This window comes from Mytilus edulis, chromosome 1 (assembly GCF_963676685.1).
Source record: "Mytilus edulis chromosome 1, xbMytEdul2.2, whole genome shotgun sequence".
NCBI classification, from domain to species: Eukaryota; Metazoa; Mollusca; class Bivalvia; order Mytilida; family Mytilidae; genus Mytilus; species Mytilus edulis.
This window is the reverse complement of record NC_092344.1, coordinates 100,946,119-100,963,614: the sequence shown is the minus strand read 5'-3', so window position 1 is coordinate 100,963,614 and position 17,496 is coordinate 100,946,119. Positions and strand designations below refer to the sequence as shown.

The following is a 17,496-nucleotide window of genomic DNA, read 5'->3' as shown; positions in this document are numbered from 1 at the left end:
CTTAGTTCTTTGACTACAGTTTTTCTGTGTCAAAAACCTATAATATGTTAAATTTTTAATTACAATCCAAATTCAGACCTGTATCAAGTGCGAATATTGTGTCCATTTTTTGCCCCAATTGTTCAGGGTTGAACCTCTGGGGTCAAATCCAGCTGCACTTTGCGAAGCAATTGATTTGCAATAATAAAATCACAATAATTTCTAGATTTACAGTAAAGTGTTAAAGTTTAACTCATCCCTTTGAAAATTTGATTGCCATCTGTTTTCCATATGATCACAGATATGTTTTAATTGTTGTAAGCAAAATATTGTCCTATTTTCCTCGAAAAGGATCTGCAAAATTTTTACTTTTATGAACAAAACTGTCACATGTGAAGCATGATTTTCCTATTCTACAGGGCCACAAGTTTTTGGTGGGTTTCATGTTATTTAGTCATTAGTTTTCTATGTAGTGTTTTTGTCAAAAAAGCAAGACATAGCGATCCTACATTCTGTCGATGGCTTCCACAAATATTCACTCTGTGGTTAAAGTTTTTGAAATTTTAATAACTTTCTTAAACTATCCTGGATTTCTACAAAACTTTGACAGAAGCTTGCTTATGATCATAAGATAGTATCCAGAAGTAAATTTTGTAAAAAAATAATCCTGTTTTACTGTATTTTACTTATAATTGGACTTACTTTTTTCTGCCAGGAAACATTACATTCACTCAGTGTATAAAGTTTTTAAAATTTGAATAACTTTCTTAAACTTTCCTGGATTTGTACCAAACTTGGACAGAAGCTTGTTTATGATCAAAAGCTAGTATCTAGAAGAAAATGTTGTTAAAATTTCGTTCCTGTTTTTCTATATTTTACTTATAAATGGACTTGGTTTCTCCTGCAATTAACATAACATAAAGTCTGCAGTTAAAGATTTTAAAACATTTATTAGATTCATAAACTATACTTGATTTTAACCAAACTTAGACAGAAGCTTCTTACAATCAAAAGATTGTATCTAGAGGAACATTTATATTAAAAAAAAATCCTCATTTTTGTTGAGCCTGCGACTAATAGCAAAAATAGACACTGGGTTTTCCGGAACCCTTACAAATTTTTTTGTAATATTTGACTTTTATGACTTAGAAGTTTTGTATCTTTGGTCTCTCTTATCACTAAGGATAACACTCTTTTAACTGACTTAGATGAATTTTAGCATAACTCATCAAACCTCTGAGTTAGCTTGCAAGTTGAAGGAAATCGTTGCAACCAAGCAAATACAATTAGTTGATCAACAGTTTTTCCTAAAATGAATATTGTGAAATTTCAATATAGAGAAATAACGGTTTCGCCTGCTACAAAAGTTTGAGAATGAGACAGTAGGGTTTACAATCTAGCAGCTTAAACTATTCGATTAAGGCTTTATATTACAGAAGGTACATGACATGGATGCTTCATACTTTGTTTAGAGTAACCATATGTTACTAAGTTTCCATCTATAATATCCCCGGGGGGTTACTTCCTATAATTTTAGTGGTATGAGTGTGCCGCAAAACAGGGTCACTTTTTCATGCCCTGCTGGTTAATAGAACAGGGTGCCTTTATCATGTCCTGCTGGTTAGAACAGGGTCGCGTTTTCATACCCTGCTGGTGAGAACAGGGTCTTTCTTTTAAATAAAATAAAATTGAGAATGGAAATGGGGAATGTGCCAAAGAGACAACAACCCGACCATAGAAAAAAACAACAGCAGAAGGTCACCAAAAGGTCTTCAATGTAGCGAGAAATTCCCGCACATGGAAGCGTCCTTCAACTGGCCCCTAAACAAATATATACTAGTTCAGTGATAATGAACGCCATACTAATATCCAAATTGTACACAAGAAACTAAAATTAAAATAATACAAGACTAACAAAGGCCAGAGGCTCCTGACTTGGGACAGGCGCAAAAATGCGGCGGGGTTAAACATGTTTGTGAGATCTCAACCCTCCCCCTATACCTCTAGCCAATGTAGAAAAGTAAACGCATAACAATACGCACATTAAAATTCAGTTCAAGAAAAGTCTGAGTCTGATGTCAGAAGATGTAACCAAAGAAAACAAACAAAATGACAATAATACATAAATAACAACAGACTACTAGCAGTTAACTGACATGCTAGCTCCAGACTTCAATTAAACTGACTGAAAGATTATGATTTCATCATATGAACATCAGGCACAATCCTTCCCGTTAGGGGTTTAGTATCATACCATCATAACATATATGAGAAGAACATAACCTGTGTCATGCCAACAACTGGTTTTTGAATAAATGTGTTTAGTTCCGATGCAAAGACCCTATAAGTGAATCAATATTAATGCCAAAATATGCCATCTTTAATGACCTGACAACAGTATAGTAACTATATCCCTTCTTAATAAGTCTATTCAAAGGTTTTGTTAGTTTTTGAGGTGAATACTGACACCTATGTGCTTTATAAAGAATATTTCCATAAAAAATTGGATGTGAAATACCTGAACGTATAAGAAGTCTGCATGTTGAGCTATATTTACGAATGATGTCCTTATACCGATGATAAAATTTATTAAATGTTTTGACTAGTTTGTGATATCGAAAACCTTGGTGTAATAATTTTTCAGTAATACATAAATTTCTCTCGTTAAAATCTAAAACATTGTTACATACACGAGCGAATCGTACAAGTTGAGATATATAAACACCGTAAGATGGTGACAAGGGAAGTATTTGTCTAGAACAGGATAGCTTATTTAACTGTATAAGATACAGTCTAGAACCTTGGTCTAGAACTGCATCTTTTTTATACGGTCAAGAACAGGGTATGTATTTTCTGTGCGTGTATAGAACAGGGTATGTTTTTCTATATTTTTGTTTAGAACAGGGTATGTTTTTCAATGTTTTCTTGTTAAAAAGGGTATAATTTGTTAAGTGCTGTCGGCACAGTTTTACCCAAAAGGATAGTCAGTAACCCCCCGGGATAATATGTCCATAGTACTTGATCTTATTTTCATGCTTCAGTGACTGCTTGACAAAAAAATTGTGTTTGTATTCACTTATGCATAAAAAGACAAAAAGTGCACATGCTGAAATGTCTTGCCTTCTTTACTAAACATTGATACTATGTTGATAGTCCTAAATATAAAGCTTTATTACAACTGTTTATACATAAAACTCAACATTAACCAAGAAAACTAAACATTGTTTAATGAACCATGAAAATGAGGTCAAGGTCAGATGAACCATGCCAGGCAGACATGTACCGCTATGAATTCTTCCATACAACAAATAAAGTTGACCTATTGCTTATAAATTAGGAAAAACAGACCAAAACACAAATACTTAAAACTTAGCAATGAACTGTGAAAATGAGGTCAAGATCAAATAAAACCTGCGCGATTGACATAAAGATCATAAAATATTTCCATACACCAAATAGAGTTGACCTATTGCATATAGTAATAGAAAAAGAGACCAGAACTCAAAAACTTAACTTTTACCACTGAACCATGAAAATGAGATCAAGGTCAGATGACACCTGTCAGCTAGACATATACACCTCTGAAATCACTCCATACACCAAATATAGTAGACCTATTGCATATGGTATAAGAAAAACAGACCAAAACACAAAAACTTAAGTATAACCAATGAACCATGAAAATGAGGTCAAGGTCAGATGACACCTGCCAGTTGGACATGTACACCTTACAGTCCTTCCATACACCGAATATACTACACCTATTGCTTATAGTATCTGAGATATGGACTTGACCACCAAAACTTAACCTTGTTCATTGATCCATGAAATGAGGTCGAGGTCAAGTGAAAACTGTTTGACGGGCATTACTTAAAATAAGAGAGAATTTAACATTACAAAAAATCAAGTAGTCACTGAACCATGAAAATGAGGTCAAGGACATTGGACATGTGACTGACGGAAAGTAAGTAACATGAGGCATCTACTAGTATATACAAAGTATGAAGCATCCAGGTCTTCTGCCTTCTAAAATATAAAGCTTTTAAGAAGTTAGCCAACGCTGCCGCTGTCGGATCACTATCCCTATGTTGAGCTTTCTGCAACAAAAGTTGAAAGCTCGACAAAAACTATATTCGGTATGTGGTTTCATAGATCAGAGTATTCAGAAATCGAGGTAAAAGTTGTGAGAGCAGGTCTGAATCTCAGATATTTTAAGTATGTATAGGTCAACTGTATTGGGTATATGGAATGATTGTAAGGTGGGTTTTCGTTTAACCTCGACCTCTATTCATGGTTCATTGGACAATGTTTAGTTTTTGTTGATTGGTCTATTTCTATGATACTACAAGGTTGAAGTAATCAGGTCCCTATATTTGGTGTATTGAGTGATTGTACGGTGCACATATTAGTCTTTCGGGTTTCATCTGACTGACCTCATTTTCATGGTTTATTGAAAATGTTTAATTCTTGTGGTTTTGTCTATTTCTCACATATAAACAAAAATTCATTTATATACTTGTATAGAACAATTGTAAGGTGAACATGTCGGTTTGGCAGGGCTCATATGACCATGATCTAATTTTCATGGTTCATTTTTCAGTGTTAAGATTTGGTGATTTGGTCCTTTTTTTGAGGTAATATAGGCGATAGGACTACTATATTTGGTGTATGAATGATTGTAAAATGTACTTGTCCGTCTGGCATGGTTCATCTGACAAGAACATTAATACCTGTAGTTGCATGTTTAAGTGATACTTATAGTAAAACCTTCATATTGCACACTTTCAACATGAATTCAATGATAACTATAACAGATGAAACATTTGAGCATGTGCACTCTACTTAGTTTGTTCTAATGTTGTGCTGTAACATCACTGTTCCAAGTTTGGGAAAGAGTACTCACACAAACATGTTAAACCCCTGCCACATTCTATATGTTCATGTCCCAAGTCGAGTACTCACACAAACATGTTAAACCCCTGCCACATTCTATATGTTCATGTCCCAAGTCGAGTACTCACACAAACATGTTAAACCCCTGCCACATTCTATATGTTCATGTCCCAAGTCGAGTACTCACACGAACATGTTAAACCCCTGCCACATTCTATATGTTCATGTCCCAAGTCGAGTACTCACACAAACATGTTAAACCCCTGCCACATTCTATATGTTCATGTCCCAAGTCGAGTACTCACACAAACATGTTAAACCCCTGCCACATTCTATATGTTCATGTCCCAAGTCGAGTACTCACACAAACATGTTAAACCCCTGCCACATTCTATATGTTCATGTCCCAAGTCGAGTACTCACACAAACATGTTAAACCCCTGCCACATTCTATATGTTCATGTCCCAAGTCGAGTACTCACACAAACATGTTAAACCCCTGCCACATTCTATATGTTCATGTCCCAAGTCAGGAGCCTGCAATTCAGTGGTTGTTGTTTGATATCTTTATATTTTATGTAAGCGCCTCCTATTTTACTTTCCGATCAGAATGATTTACTTTTCCATTTCAAATCATAGGGGTGAATATATCCCATTCACAATTCTCACTAAACCAGTGAACCTAAACCAGTGAATGGATTTTAATGAAAATTTTGCAGCTTCTTCATGACAGAATATCATTGTACACTTCCTACTTTACTTTAAGATTAGACTGTTTTTTGGGGTTTTTTATAGTTTGCCTTTTTTTGTTATTATAGGGGTTAACTTCCTTTATATATGTAAAGATAATCAGGTTTTCTGCATATATTTATTTTTGGTGAAACATTTTACATCAACATACCCTAAAAAGGTCTCCACTTGGATTTGACGAGTCAATGTGATCTACATTGCTTGTACAACAGACTTTTCTTACGTAAATGTCAGATTTTACAAGTTTAAATGAAGATTGTTTTTTTCACTAGGTAAATCAATGCAATACATAAAACTCTCCTCACAAACAAAATAGACAAGTCGGTTCAGTACAATTTATTTCTTTCACATGTACAAAATTCATATAAAATTAAAATGTTGACAATAAATTACAGTTTTCTATTTCCGTGTAATGGACTTATGATTTTGATGATAAATACTTTCAATAGCTAGCATGTGAACTTGAATACTTAAATCATAATAGTCCATGGAAATAATGATGGTATCATGATGGTGAATTAAAATTGAGTAAAAAATGTAGATAAATATTTGTCTTCATTCATTATTATTTGTAATAAACATAATAGCTCAGTTGGTTTTATATAACTATTTGTTGTCCATTTGAAATTGCACATAAGTCTGTCATGTAATGATGAATGATGCGATGAGAAAATGGCCTCCACAGTCAGAAGAATACACAACTTAGATTTATATGTCCATTTTAGTAACCGTGTCTTCTTTAGGTGTTGATTCCGCAGTTTCTGATTTGGCTGGTGGAGATTTTTCTGAAAATAAAAATAAAAAATTTCATGAGCAAATCTGACAACTCTTAATCTGTAGTAATCACTTGCCTAAATACAGCTTTCTTTTCATGAAACACAATTTTTTAAAACTCATGGTTCCACACACATAAGAATATTTTATATGTAAACATTAATTACATCTTAGTTATAACTTTGTGTAGTTCCTTAGAAGTAAAACAGCATTCAGAAATCAGAACAGATTATACTTGTGCAGTGTTGTCTGTAATAAAGTTTACATTTTGTCGTTTTGATTTGCACAAATAAATAGGATTCATTTTAGAAAAAATTCTATAAACTAGGTTTATCTTTAAAGCAGTTTTTATTGAGTAGTCACCTTATATGTACATGAAACGATTTCGAGAAAGAAAGAAAATCAACTTCAGCTATATGATTTTAAAGTATGCTTGGTTAGCTGTTTACAGGGAGCAATGAAAAGATACCCTAATTTTCCCAAGCGGACGTGTAAAGTCATCAGCTTTATTACCATTAAGACAATTTAGTCAATAAAGTTTTTGTTGGTGAATGACACATACAACTGAATAATTATATCTTCAAGGTTAATTTGGAGTGTGTATCCATTGTCATAAAAAAAATATTCAGTGATGGAACTTTTCAAATATCATTAAATTATTGTACCCACCCATACATCATGTTTATTAATGCAAACATGTTATTAAAAAAGATATCATTTTTTTTCTAAAATCATGACGTTACTGTTATATATTATATGCTAATATTGTATTCAATTAATTTTGCTTACCTTTTTTGTCCACTGTTTCTGTTTTTTCTTCCCTGAAATACATTTTTTTCATAAGCATTACTTTTGATAATTTGATAACTATAAGAACAACTCTGTTTAATACAATGCTGAATAATAAAGACCTGCTGTATCAAGAAAGTTGTGAAAATCTGCATCAAACTTTTCTACAATGATGTAGTTTTTTTTAACTATGATGTACACAACTTAAATATGTATGCAAATATTGCAATAGAATTCAAAAGATCTGGTCTAAGATATAAAACATCTTCTAGTTAATTAAGTAGAACCAAAGACCCACTTATTCATAATATCATGTGTCTCATACAGCTTTCAATAGAAATAGAATAACTTACGTTTTTTCTTGTGTTGCTTTAGTTTCTTCTTTTGTCTCTGTTGTTTCCTTTTTAACTTCCTTCTTTTCTTCCTGTGTCTCTGCTGAAGAATAAACAGTAAATATTACTAAGAAATCTGAGTAAGAGAGTGGCAGTGGTATACAAGTTTTTTCAAGAAGAGCAAGGCACAGATATTTTTTTTTATCTAATTTAAAAAAAGAGCAAAACTTAGGTACAGCAAGCCCTTTCAAATATATCACTACCTAGATATATTATAGGTTAGAGCTCACACAGAAGCCTGGTCATCAATTACAAGAATCATATAAAACTTTAATAACTGCTAGTGCAAAGCACGATTGAGTTTAAGTAGCTCTCGCCACGTTATTTCTTCAAGAAAATACTCGAAATGAACGTTAGAAAAATGTATCAATGACAATTTGAGCATTTTTGAAGAGCAAGGATGCTTAATTAAATTTGCCGACTGTGCACATGTCTACACCATTCAGATGAATCCATATTACAAGTACTAGATGTTTATATTTATACCCCCGCTTTAATTATACCCCCGCTTTAAAAAAGGGGGGGTATACTGTTTTACCTCTGTCTGTCCGTCAGTCCGTCCGTCCGTCAGTCCGTCCGTCCGTCAGTCAGTCCGTCCCATGAATATTTTTCGTCGCATTTTTCTCAGGAACTACAATTCAAGGATTTCTGAAATTTAGTTTCAGGGTTTATCTAAGTCAGCTATACCTTGTGATGCGTTTTCAGATTCATCACTACTTCCTGTTTACCGAACACTTGCATATTTTTACACTATTTATTTTTTCGTCGCATTTTTCTCAGGAACTACAATACAAGGATTTCTGAAATTTGGTTTCAGGGTTTATCTAAGTCAGCTATACCGTGTGATACGTTTTCAGATTGATCACTTGACAACTTCCTGTTTACCGAACACTTGTATGATTTTACACATGACAGCCAAGTTGAACATTTTCGTCACACTTTTCTCAGGAACTACAATACAAGGATTTCTGAAATTTGGTTTCAGGATTTATATAAGTCAGCTATACTGTGTGATGCGTTTTCAGATTCATCACTCAACAACTTCCTGTTTACCGAACACTTGCATATTTTTACACTATTTATTTTTTCGTCGCATTTTTCTCAGGAACTACAATACAAGGATTTCTGAAATTTGGTTTCAGGGTTTATCTAAGTCAGCTATACTGTGTGATACATTTTCAGATTGATCACTTGACAACTTCCTGTTTACCGAACACTTATATGATTTTACACATGATAGCCAAGTTGAACATTTTCGTCACACTTTTCTCAGGAACTACAATACAAGGATTTCTGAAATTTGGTTTCAGGATTTATATAAGTCAGCTATACCGTGTGATGCGTTTTCAGATTCATCACTCGACAACTTCCTGTTTACCGTACACTTGCATATTTTTACACTATTTATATTATCCACTTGCGGCGGGGGTATCATCAGTGAGCAGTAGCTCGCAGTTTCACTTGTTGTAACTTGTCTTACCTTTCTCTGAAGAGTTATTTTTATCATCATCAGTTCTTGGTCGTTTAGATTTAGGTTTATAATTTTGTTTATCTTTTCTGCTTCCTTCACCTTCGTCTTCACTGTCAGAGAAATCTTCATCACAAGCTATTCTCTTGTCACTGGCTCGGACTGAAAATATATATAAATAAGTATGAAAGAGAAATCTTCATCACAAGCTATCCTCTTGTCACTGACTCGGACTGAAAATATTCAAACAATTTGATAGAGAAAATTTTATAACTTTTACAACTCTTAAACACTGAAAACTATATAACTATTTTCCTAATCATAATAAGGGAAAAAACATTGATCCTATACTGTTAAACAACTTATTTTTGTGAATCATATTTCATAATTAAGCACCAAATTCACATTTTATTTTTAACATTTTAAATTTTATATTAAAGATTCATTTTTGAGATATTCACAATGATTTCTTATCCTGTTATTTTTCAACTCCCCTTTTGGTTTTTTTCAATATATGGGACTTTACTAAGTCCATTGCATATTTTTTCTTTAAATATCTTTTATAATGATTGTGAAACTCATTAATCTGATATAAATCTGACATGTTTTATATATACATACTTGAAATTCTTTCATCAGTGTTGTCTTTGTCTTCATCTTCATTGCTTTCATCATTCAAAGCATCTTCAGGAATGGCTAAAATATAACAGAACGGCTGTATAAGCTTTCTTACAAAACTTCAAAAATTATACTGTTCACTTTTCATCAAGAGTTATTTCCAATAAATTCTCCAGATTCAAAAAATATCTTAAGATATAAAGAAGTCTTGGAAACTTTTCATAGTTTTCAAAATGTGCAGCTTCATAATTGACCGAAAAATAGGCATGAAATACTCGCAAAGGGACATGAGTCAACCATTTAATCAAATCCACCAATCATTCTTACAATACACATCTATTATCTATAGCTATAAGCCTTAGCTTTTATATTATTTTGCAATTGCTGTATTTGATTCTTAACTTGAGGCTTTATGAAGCTAGTCATGTTCACTTTCCATCATTCACCAAACAATTTCTTTAATAAAGAATTGAATTTAATGTCATGAGTTCAGACAACAAGAATGATGTTTTCTTAATGTTAGAGAACTTTTTACAGTGTAATTTCCCAAAATTAAGGTAATTGTTAAAAGTATATATATCAGTATCAGCCATCATTGGTATTTTACATACAAGCAATTCCATTATATTTTTTCTAGTGATCATCTTACCTTGCATCTGTACACCTGGAGCATGAGGTAACATCCTAAGGTTTTCAAACAATCTGGTCCTAAAATAAAATCAACAACTCGATTACCTTAGCTGTATTTGGCACAACTTTTTAAAACTTTGATCCTCAATGCTCTTCAATTTTGTACTTGTTTGGCTTTATAAATATTTTGATATGAGCGTCACTGATGAGTATTATATAGACGAAATGCGTGTCTGGCGTACTAAATTATAATCCTGGTACCTTTGATAACTAGTTGTACACCATGTTGTTTGTTTACTGTATTTTTGTTGATAATAGTTAATCAATTTTGAAAATGTTACATACATTTATTTATATCATACATTCATTAAATGAGGTTTACTCAAACGACAGAAATTTTTCAACTAAAATCCTTTAAGTGTTACGCCAAGGACTGTGTTTTACTGTATTATTGTTTAATATCCAATATGCAGAAAACCGTTGTTTAAATATTCAAGGCAACTTAAAATAAAAGTTAATTACAATTTCAAGTTGAAACTTACTTGATTTTGTCTAAATATTCTCCAGTGTTCTGGTTAGCCATGTTTGATGGACTGAGATTTAATTTGAAGTCTGGTCCATAATATTCAAAGTAATCATTATATGGTAATTCTGAAATCAAGTCAAGTCAAAGATAAGTATGTGTAATGTATATAAAATAGTTTTGAAAGGTTTAAATTGAAAATATCATGTTTTCATGCAGTTCAATAGATATGAATTTCAAAAGATATTTTCCAGTTGTTGATATTCATCTTCTTAGCTGACACTTTCATTTTAACATGCAGTTCGAGAGTGCATGTCTGAAATACAAATCAAAATTTACAGATGTCTAAATTGTTTTTTTATTTTTTTTTTTCATTAAATAAATTCAAACCTGTTACTTCCATTACAATAAAATGTAACCTTAAATGATTACTAGGACAAAAATAGTTTACAATGTTTTCATCTTTAAGCAACTTCAAGAAATTATTGGTGTTTCACATTATTTTTAATTTACCGTTAGCTACATCAGCACCAAGTGCTAATGATGTTTCATATGTCCAACATCTGGCTACATTTCTGATTGTATATCCTCCACCTCCCAGTAGTAACAAAGGCAGGTTCCATTTCTTCATAAACTCTACACACTTTCCATGTCCTACAATATGTTCATGTCAATCAAAATACATAGAATCAATTCATGGCTACTTTTTTAAACTGGCACATAAATATTTATCAACTAGCTTTGTACACTCGGTCATCTAAAGAAAGAAGGCACAATCTTAGCATCTGCTAATTTTAAAGTCATAAACTGTTAATTAATAAACTTATAACAAAACAAGTTTGGTCTACATCAATGAGATGGAAACCCATCAACACAAGCGAACAAAACCAAACATTTGTTTGTAACCATACTCTCAATCACCGCAACTATTATCTACATCAATTTTTTTTGAAGATTTTAAAATGTTTATTAAATTCAAGTAACATAATTAAGACAGTTAAACAACTAAACATTTGCTGGCCTGATATATCGGGTATCAGTTTTTCTCTCCCAAATATGACATTTTACAAGCTTACCTTTCAGTGTAAGGTTAAAACATCCCAGTCTATCACCAGACAGGGAATCAGCTCCACACTGCAGTACGATTGCACTAGGTTGGTACATCTCCATTACTTTTGTCATCACCTGTAATTAATGTTTATATTAATTAAAGGTAAATTCAGAATAGTTACACATTTTTTTAAATTTATAAATTTAAGACAAAAATAAGATTTGAAGAACAGAACAAAGGGTGTGTATCTAAGCTCTATTTGTTACAATTTAACTTTATCATAAAAATTATCCTTATTATTTCATCCATTTAGCAGGTTTAGTTGACTCCATCATCTTTTTAAGGTGTACATGCTTACAGTAATAAAGATAAGCTAAGCAAGTATTGCAAAAGTTATCCTGCTCAAAGTAGCTCCATAACATAAAGTATCAAAATAGTTCTAAATATACAAATTCTTCAGTATACTTACTGGTTTAAATATAGACTCGTATGAATCGTCATCTATACCATCTCTCAGTGGGAAGTTTACAGCATAATATTTACCTTTCCCTGCACCTATATCCTACAAAGATATTTACGACAGTAATCACTCGATTCATAAATAAAATAACATGGATTAACAAAAATATTTGACAACACAACAATCCAGACAAAACATCAATACAATACATGTACATGTATATACTTAAATAATTAAAATACTCCTTTTTTATATGTAGTAATTTGCTTTTTAATGTATATATGAAGGGTAGATATATTATAACAGATCATATCCAAATTCACAATAGAACCTCCTTGTTGGTTTTATGCTTGCCTCAAGTGCCAGGGTTTTGATCCTTAGCCTGGGCCAACAACGACTTTTTAATTGGTATTCTTTGCACTCCATATTGCATTTTTAAAAGATGAAGAACACAGTCTTGGGTCATACTTACGTGTCCAGTGTGGTGGCAAGTAATTCATTATTAGCTAACAAGTTAAAAATTCAGCTTGCCATGTCCATTTAGTCCAAATACGAGAACATTGTCTGTACTCACCCTCAGGTCCCCAGTACCAGGGAAATATTCCCCGTATTTGTGGAATGAGACAGTCATAACTCTATCTGTTGTATAAAATGCTTCTTCTACACCGTCACCATGATGTATATCAATATCTACATACAGAACACGCTGGTGATATCTGTAAACATGAAAGATAAATGATGAATCTGTATTGCAGTGGCTCTTAAAATAATGTTATTCGCAACAAGGTTCTAATCTGCTGATTAACTATATTTCAATTGTATATTCAGAATTTTTTATCATTACATTTGTTAACATTATGAATATTTTCCACCAAAAAAAATGCAGATTTATGGTTGCCATTTTGCACAAATTGTTAGGTTTTATTATGGCATTAAGGTTTATATTTTGTAGCTTGTACTGCCTCAAATTGACAAAAAGAAAATGAAAACATTATTGTTTCTTTTTTTATCAATCCTTTTCCAAGTCCACTCAGCTATAATATTGAAACTCTTTAACTTGTATCATCTGTGGAAAATGAATAACAAGGTATAATAACTTGATGTTATATTTGACAAAACTTACTTCAGTAGTTCTAAGATAGCCAGTACGATATCATTGACGTAACAGAACCCTGAAGCTTCTGATTTCTTAGCATGATGAAGTCCACCAGCCCAGTTAATAGCAATATCTGCTGCTTGTTTGTTTAATTTTACTGCTCCAGCTGTATTCAGAAAATAAAAATATGTCAGTGACTGTTAGAGTTGTTAACAATCATAAAAAGGTTTTGTAGTGTACATTTTATAACACCATGTCAAATTTGTATATACTACAATTGGCTGAATTCAATCATAATAAACAGATTGATTGTGCTAATTCATATAAAGCAATTTAAACTTTATATTTATTAGGGGACCTTAATTCAAATTCTTAAATTCAAAATTATGAATACTTTAAAAAATATATATGCTATACATGCAAGTTTCAACTATAACATTTAGGAATTCATTACAAATAGTTATTTTTCCGATTTGAAATTCTGGGGAGACAATTTCCATTTACAATATTAGTTTATTGAGATATCACATTCCTATAGCTAGAAAGTCCTAAAAAGGCCACCACATGCCAGAGTACCCTTATAAATGTACTACATTTGATGGTACAGGTTCACTATACTGCACTCAGATAAAATGGTTTTAGTACTTTGAATATGCATAATTACTTCTAAAATATAATTTTCAAAAATGTTAAAACAAGAAATTTGTTCTTGTCAGAGTATATGTGATACTAATCTACAGAATTCATACATTCCATCAAATCAAAAACAGGGCAGTCATCTCCAACGTTAACTTGTCAGAGTATTTAATACTAACCAACAGAGCCACCAGTTGACAGCTGACAGAACTCATACATTCCATCAAATACAGGGCAATCTTCTCCAACGTTAACTGAAAAGATTTATAGATCTTATAATTTACATTTATTTACATTAGTACAATTGACCGGTATTATCAAAGTATTCATAAAAACTTTCAGTCTGCACGGTTAGCCACTAGTCCGATGCCCCAGACTAGTAAAATTTCATTTCGGACTAGTAAGTTTTTGCAAAACTTTGTTTGGCCCAATAAGAAAAATGTCAGAATATTGGTCTTCGGACTAGTAGTTGAAAAAGTTTTTGGTGCAGACTGTTATTTGCTATGGCCTTCAATAATGTTCAGCTTTGAATTTATGTTTCAACAAAAAATAAGTACTGAAATGAGAGCAACTATTCTGTAGACACTTTTTTCAGACGATTAAATTTACTTAGTAACTTTGTAATTCACACATATAGTATTTAATTTTAGTTATTCTTGGTCATTTAAAATTTAATTTGTTAAAAGTAAAACTTTAACCAGTATGGACATGATGGATAAATGGTGAATGTGTCACACAATGGGACACAGATGATGCCCCCACTTGCATATAATGTCCGAAAGGGACATATGAATCCCAGAACTGTAAAAAGTGACTGCCCAAATTTGTACTTGATCTGATTTTTGTTGTAAAAAGCATTGGGTATAAGTTACATAACATTTGATTAAGACAAACTAAAGTAAAAAATCAGAACAGAAACGAAACATTCAACAATTTTTCCATTTGTTACTGTAAAGGGGCATAACTCTTGAACTGTTACAACTTATTTTAAGCATTGAATTAAAAGACGATTTTTAATTGATTGATGTTTGATTTTTGCCGTATTAGCTTCAAAAGGCTATACTGTAGAGATGTTACTAAAGAGAGATAAAGTTAATAACATTATATATTATTACATCGCTGCATCTGTTTGTTGTAGTCCGACATGTTATCTGGTCTTATACTTCGTAAAAACTTGATGTAGTCATCACTGTGGAACTTTGTCATTTCTTCTTGTGTGGCTTTGTGTGGTCTCTGTTGAAAAATAATAATTTATATAAAAAAACTTTTCTAGATCTGCGTCTCTTCATTTTCTGTTTAATAATATGAAAAACTACATAGTCATCAATTAATGCACCAATGCTCTTAGAAAAATAACTGAGAAGATTGTGGGTCACAATGTCATCCACCAAAATATTAATGAACTACAATGTATGTCAAATAAATGTAGTGTACAATACAATACTATTTATAATAAAGATCGTTTTGAAGGAAAAAAGTTTGGAATATAATATTATTTATACTTGTAGAGACTGCAGAAATTTTATTGATCAACATTATTTATACTTGTACTTACATAAATTTCCATCTTCCTATAAAGTCCATAATTAAGTATAAGGTTGTGTGTCATACGTATTCTGTGTGGCTTCATGGGATGACCTTGGCCATAGTAGTAATTTCCAATGTCTCCTATTCAATGGAAATATTTAATTATTCAATTATGATTTCAAGTGAGAAACTGAATATGGAAATATAGCTGTACAAGAATATTAGATTGGTTATCCAAAATTCAGGACATTAAAAAAAGCTAGAGCATGGTTTTCACAAAGAATTGTTCGTGAAAAGTTCAGCAAGCCAACTCATCACTTTGGACATATTAAACAAGTCCATAGTTCTGACAAAATTAGTATCTGTCATCTACTTATTCAAAGCCTCATCATTTATTTTAGTCTTACAGTTTTAACGAAATACATGTATAAACAAAATTCTATTTAAATTATATTTCAATTTTTTATTATAAATTTCTAGTCTGAATAACAAGCCTCAATTTCACCTTACAATAATTCATTTTATAGTCAAAATCATATTATTAGCTACCAAAGAGTTAGAAAAATAGAAGATTCATATTTGAAATGAGACCCCTTTCCCTAAAATAATTTGAGGAGACAATGACATTGCATTATTTATCTTAGTTTCACAATCCTTTGTCCTTTGGTCCCTACTATAGCATAAAATATAAAAGAAAAATGGGCTTCCATAGATTGAATTTTAATGTTCTATCAGCAAATTCAAAACTTTTGATAATAAAAGTAATAAAATGCTTGTTTCATATCATAAGGGTTGCAAAATGCTCTTTCCCTTAAATAATTCAGCCAAAAACGATTTTTAACTGAAATAAAAGTGTTTTAAAAAAATTGTTACTTTCGTACGCCGAGCATGGGAAAATGGGCTTCCATAGTTTTTCAAAGGAAATAGGCGCGATTTTGTATAATTAGTGTTTCTCTGCAATAAATTAATTCAAAACAATACCAGAACAAATATAATATGTCTTTCATCATAAATAAACATAAAAAATGATTTAACAATACATAATTTCAGATTTTTACATCCAAACGTGAGCGGCTTTTTGGGGCCTGCATAGGGGAACGGACGCTTCCAACAAAAGTTTTTCCTATTAAGTGAGTATAGTACCACTTTCAGTCCCCTTAAAGAAGCAATCGATATATTTGAGAGGTCGAAAACTAAAATATTGTTTATGAACATACCATCGTAATAATAACAGACTCTTTTCTTGCTGTGTTGTGAGGCCATTGTTCGAGTCAAGCGATGTTAAATTGCAGCGCCCTCTATTAACAACGAACGACAATCAAGTATAGTTCTTCCCGGAATAATTTTAAAATAAACTTGTATTGGAATTTTGTCGAATCCGAAACTAGATATTTAAAGTATCCACGAAAACATTTTAATTAATTGATTAAATCTAAGAATAATTTAGCCCCTTATTGAATTTAAAATTAAAACAAAAGGACTAAATACTTAAGAATTTTCAACAGGAACTTTCCCTCGAGTATTGTATTATATGTCTCTGAGTATAGAGGGGGAGGACAGGGGGGTACCCTTCTCCCTTCTCCCACCCCTCTTCTCCTTTCTCCTACCCCCGTTCTCCATTCTCCCATTAGAATAAAACATCTCTTTTTGAGATATTTTTTCTTGAAATATTAGATCATTTTTTAAAAGGAGAGATATTTTATTTTTTCTCCTTTCTCCAACTTTTTCTCCTTTCTCCCAGCCTTCCTCTCCTTTCTCCTACCCACTTTCTCCTTTCTCCCACCCCCTTTCTCCTTTATCCTACCCCCTTTCTCCCTGTCTCCCTTACCCCTGTCCACCCCCTCAGTATACTAACTTGTCACAGTCTTAGAATTGTAGAAATTCATGATGACATGGTTTCTTTTGGATAT

The 17,496-nt window shown here is 32.1% G+C and overlaps 1 protein-coding gene across 2 annotated transcripts; it reads right to left on the bottom strand.

The window, feature by feature from the left end:
- Positions 1-5,943: 5,943 nt before the first annotated feature.
- On the bottom strand, positions 5,944-16,947 carry LOC139498202 (probable histone deacetylase 1-B). 2 transcript variants are annotated; one of them, XM_071286559.1, is made up of 16 exons: positions 16,804-16,947; positions 15,615-15,727; positions 15,175-15,292; positions 14,239-14,313; positions 13,451-13,589; positions 12,902-13,043; positions 12,337-12,429; positions 11,893-12,001; positions 11,330-11,470; positions 10,836-10,944; positions 10,313-10,371; positions 9,667-9,741; positions 9,058-9,207; positions 7,539-7,620; positions 7,186-7,217; positions 5,944-6,407 (listed from the first exon to the last, which is right to left on the bottom strand). In XM_071286559.1, the coding sequence occupies exons 1-16, from the start codon at positions 16,847-16,849 to the stop codon at positions 6,331-6,333; spliced, it is 1,560 nt and encodes a 519-aa protein (XP_071142660.1). In that variant the 5' UTR covers positions 16,850-16,947; the 3' UTR covers positions 5,944-6,330. The 2 variants fall into 2 exon arrangements, with proteins under 2 accessions (XP_071142660.1, XP_071142666.1); XM_071286565.1 differs by having other exon boundaries at positions 7,539-7,617.
- Positions 16,948-17,496: the final 549 nt, after the last annotated feature.